Genomic DNA, 4,743 nt, shown 5'->3' on the forward strand with positions numbered 1-4,743 from the left:
TGAAGGAGAAGAAGACAGCTTTCAGGTCATGGGACAGACACAAGCTTAGGGAAGTACAGCACCGACTGCGGGAGAAACTGAGGGAGTGTAAAAACACCTACAGGAGGAAGCTGGAGGCCAGTCTCCAGCAGAACAACATGAGGGAGGTGTGGACAGGGATGAAAGAGATCACCGGGTGTGGGGGTAGAAGAGGACAAACACCAGGCTGCAGGGAGAGAGCAAACAAGCTAAACTGTTACTTCAACAGGTTTAGCTCACAGCCATCCCCTGCCTCCTCACCACACCACCAACCCCCCACCCCCTCATGCTCCTCCCCCCCCCCCACCTCTTTGTTCCAACACTCCCTCCTCACTCCCTCAGCCCTCCTGCAGTCAGCCCACTCCCCCCACTACCACTACACCACATTTCTCTCCCCCCACTGACACTTCAAGCTCCCCCCCTGCTTTGCATTCACACCTGGCCAGGTGGAAGAGACAGCTGGAGAGGCTACACCAGCGCAAGGCTGTGGCCCGGTGGCATCAGCCCCAGGGTCCTGAAGAACTGCGCCAGTCAGCTGTCTGGTGTTTTCCCAGTACCTCTTCAACCTGAGGCCTGAGCTGCAGAGGGTGCCGCTGCTGTGGAAGACGTCCTGCCTTGTCCCGGTCCCAAGAAGTCGACTCCATCTGGCCAAGGACTACTGCCCAGTGGCTTCACATCTCATGTGATGAAGGTGCTGGAGAGGGTGGTCTGGCCTACCTGAGGCCGCAGGTGAGTTCTTCTCTGGACCCTCTACAGTTTGCTACCAGCCTTGTCTGGGAGTGGACGACGCTGTCATCTATCTTCTGCAGCAAGCTCATTTGCACCTGGATGGTGGTGGCGGCACTGTGAGAATCACATTTTTTGATTTCTCCAGTGCATTCAACATCATCCAGCCACTGCTCCTTGGTGAGAAGCTGCAGGTGATGGGTGCCGGTGCGTCCATAGTCTCCTGGATCACTGACTACCTGACAGACAAACCACAGTTTGTCCGCCTGGACCGTGTTCTGTCTGATGTGGTGGTGAGTGGTACGGGGGCCCCGCAGGGGACTGTGCTGTCTCCTTTCCTGTTCACCTTATACACCAAAGACTTCCAGTACAACTCAGAGTCATGTCACCTACAGAAGTTTTCTGATGACTCTGCAGTTGTTGGGTGTATAAGGGATGGACAGGAGGGAGAGTACAGGGCACTGGTGGGTGACTTTGTGGAGTGGTCTGGTAAGAACTGCCTGCTGCTGAACGTAGATAAGACCAGAGAGATGGTGATCGACTTCAGGAGGAAGGGAACGGCTCCAGAGCCCCTTTGCATCCTGGGAAGTGACGTGGACATGGTGGAGGATTACAGATACCTAGGTGTCAACATCGACAGCAGGCTGAACTGGAAGATCAACAGCACTGCTGTTTACAAAAAGGGGATGAGCAGACTATTTCCTGAGGAAGCTGAGATCCTTCAACGTGTGCAGCAGGATGTTGGAGATCTTCTACCAGTCTGTTGTGGCCAGCGCTCTGTTCTCCTCCGCCATCTGCTGGGGCAGCAGCATCGGAGCCAGCGATAAAAACAGTCTGAACAAACTGATCAGGAAGGCTGGCTCCGTGATCGGCTGCAAACAGGACACTTTTGAAGCAGTGGTGGAAAGGAGGTCACTGAACAAACTGTTATCTATCATGCATAACCCTGACCACCCTCTCCGCCCCACACTGGTCCAACAGAGGAGCAGCTTCTCTAAGAGGCTCTGACAGCTTCGATGCCGCACGGACCGCTACAGAAAATCATTCATTCCACAAGCAATAACACTTTTTAACATGTCATCTCTGGGTGGTAGACAGTGTTGCCAAGTCCGCTTATTCTAAGCGACTTTGGGCTTGTTTTTCCGTAAAGTCGCGTAAAATTTTGGTAGTCGCGGGTTGCGGTTTTCTTGGGCTTGTTACTAAAGTGTAGTTGCTTATTTGGGCTTGTTCCCAGCTCCATAATAAGTAGTCAATGGTATTTTCTATATGTTATTTAAACGTAGGAGTTTGTCTTGCCTGTTCCATCGGTCCCGCCCTTTCCCATACACACCGGAGACAACGGAGTTATTTTCCACCCACCTCTGCTTCTAATTGACTCTGACCCAGATGGCATCGAGTAGGCTACCAGCCAATCAGAGGCAGAGCAGGGCAGTCGGGTGTTTTTTCTGGTTAGGAAAAATGCTGTGAGTAACGATGATGTGAAGGTGACGGACTGTAGGAGAGGTTTTGGAGGCAAATGCCCGGAATAAAGAGGGGGAAATACGGGAAGAATGTAGCAAAGATGGGAGAAAGAGAAAGGAGGAAAAGAATGGATCCAACCCGTCGTGGGGATCAACTCAAAATCACTGTGAAAAAGTGTATATGTATGTCCCATCAGTTTTCTAATGTTAAATAATGTTAAAAGGTGGTATAACTCCCTCTGTTGTCATTGTCCTGAAGCTCAGTGGAAGAAAATAAAACTCTAACGTGTTTACAGTTTACCAATCTGTCCACATAGATTGTAAAACTGTGCACACAGTTTATTATTTATCTCTTCCAGGATCTTGGGGGCTCTGTAGAACAAGTGGCTTGTTTGGGCTTGTTTTCACAGGTCTGGTTGCTTATTTGTCTCGCAAGATTGGCAACATTGGTGGTAGATGAGACTTTTGGACACCACACTACGCACAATGCAACCTGGACATTGGTTATTTACATTTACATTTTAGCATATTATTTAAGCAGTTGCACATTTTGTTCCCCATCCTGTACATATTCAATATTTGTTCTTTTTACTTTATTCGTATTATATTTCAGTATATTCTATGTATGTATATTTTCCTAGTATTTCATTATATTTATATTTGTGGCTTTGTGATGATTTTGCTGCTGTAACACAGGAATTTCCCATTTTTCTTAGATCAATAAACATCTACATACCTACCTACCTACCTACCTACCTCTCTCCCCTCCTGCTGGCTACTAGCATAATTTAAAATCTGTACAATCTGCTGTGTCTAAATTTATCTGGAAAGGCAAGCCACTGCAACTAAAGATGTCCACTCTACAGAGAGGGAGAGAAGATGGTGGCCTTTCAGTTCCCAACTTTAAACATTATTTCTGGTCCTTTGTGTTAGACCCCCCCCCTTACCTGTCTTAATCCAGATATGTCTATTTGTTTCTGTACCTTAGAAAGTGCTATGACATAATGTATGGTCTAACATCCCAGAAGTATCTCGCAATCCAGACCATCAGCAGATTCACTACAATTTCATTCATGACATATCTCACCCCGTGAAAATGCACCACATGAAAATAATTAACAGCCCTTTATGCACTTTGTGCCCAATAAAAACTCAAGGTACACATCTTCACATGCTCTGGGAGTGTTCTCCTGTTGGTCAGTTCTAGAACAATAATGCATCAAAAATGTCCACCTTGATTAAGGTCACTGTGCCTGTTACTGTCAATGTTTGGATTCTAAATGACTTGTCAGCCTTTCAGCTTTCTAAAGGGGGCCAGGTGCGGACCCCCTTGGCCGGCCAGGAGGGGGCATGTCCCTGCCAAGACCAGTGAAATGCAACCTGGTCTGACTAGCCTATACAGTCCGCTCAAGCACCTGTAAAGCAGCCAAGAGGGCAAGCGTGCCACAGTATCATATGCCTAAGACAGAAGGTCGTCAGTGACCCGACACTGGGGTCAAGGGCCTCATCAGGGGAAACTATGATGGATGCAATAGACTGCCTCAATAGCTGGCCGAATTTCACAATTTCATCATTCATGGCTGCCAGAGTTCCGGCATCAGATGCAGGACGGGAGAGAGCTTCAGAATCCTTCCAACATGGGAGGATGCATTCATTCATGAATGCATCCCAGTATATACCAGCCAGAGCCCCAGCCAGAGCTTCCACCTTATTGATCCTACCTGTCTCCAGCAGTGAGGGCTCCCAGTTTCTCCTCTCCAGGTTGTGGGGGAGAAGGGTCATCCAGGATCCTCTGGATCTGGTGCTCGATCTCCCTGGGCGACAGCAGCCGGCCTGCCGTGTACACCCACAGGCGGAAAAAGCGACCCTTGTGGTACACTGCCACAAACTCACTGTCCTGCCAGTGCTGGAGCACATCTGCAAAGGAAAGGAAGATTATTCCATTGGCAGATGAGTCTTTTCAATCATTTTCTCCAACATTTTAACATAGCTTGTTTTCCAATATACAGTAAGTAAGTAAGGTTTATTTCAGACAGAATCATGTACGTTAAAACAAAGCACAATAAATCACAATAAATCATAGTAAAACACAAAAGCAGAAATACAAGTACCAGTCAACACTGGTACTTGTACGGCTAAATGAACGCCTGGCTTTAGCTGCTTTTTTAATGATTCAACAGATGCAGTCATTCTTAAAACATGTAGTAAAGTGATCCACAGTCTAAGAGCAATTGTTTCAAAAGCTCTGTCACCTTTAGTTTTCAGCTTAGTATGGAGAACATCCAGTAAGCCTCAATCTGAAGATCTCAAAGATCTGCTGACAACATAAGGGTGCAGCAGATTACTATTGTAGGCCGGCGCATAGTCTATATCCATGCATTCCACTTCCGGGATTGCTCTGTTGTCGTAAATTCTGCCGGATATCCCTCTTTTTGGCTGGATGTCAGTTACCTTTCCCTTTCTTAGTGTTGGAATTCTAAACTCCGGTGGATTTCTGAGGACTCTGGTTAACAGCTCCTCAGATCTCTGCAAGGTAAAT

The 4,743-nt window shown here is 47.5% G+C and overlaps 1 protein-coding gene across 2 annotated transcripts in view; it reads right to left on the reverse strand.

Moving 5' to 3' along the window:
- cpt1a2b (carnitine palmitoyltransferase 1A2b) overlaps nt 1–4,743 on the reverse strand; it is a 117,780-nt gene that overhangs the window by 97,392 nt on the left and 15,645 nt on the right. For both annotated transcript variants that reach the window (XR_004335200.1, XM_032536886.1), the window contains exon 7: nt 3,926–4,121. Coding sequence is in view for 1 of the 2 variants with exons in the window: in XM_032536886.1 (XP_032392777.1) it covers nt 3,926–4,121 (196 nt within the window). In the remaining variant the exon portion in view is untranslated. The remainder of the gene's footprint in view (nt 1–3,925; nt 4,122–4,743) is intronic.

The sequence above is a fragment of the Etheostoma spectabile genome, chromosome 15, assembly GCF_008692095.1.
Source record: "Etheostoma spectabile isolate EspeVRDwgs_2016 chromosome 15, UIUC_Espe_1.0, whole genome shotgun sequence".
Taxonomy (NCBI): domain Eukaryota; kingdom Metazoa; phylum Chordata; class Actinopteri; order Perciformes; family Percidae; genus Etheostoma; species Etheostoma spectabile.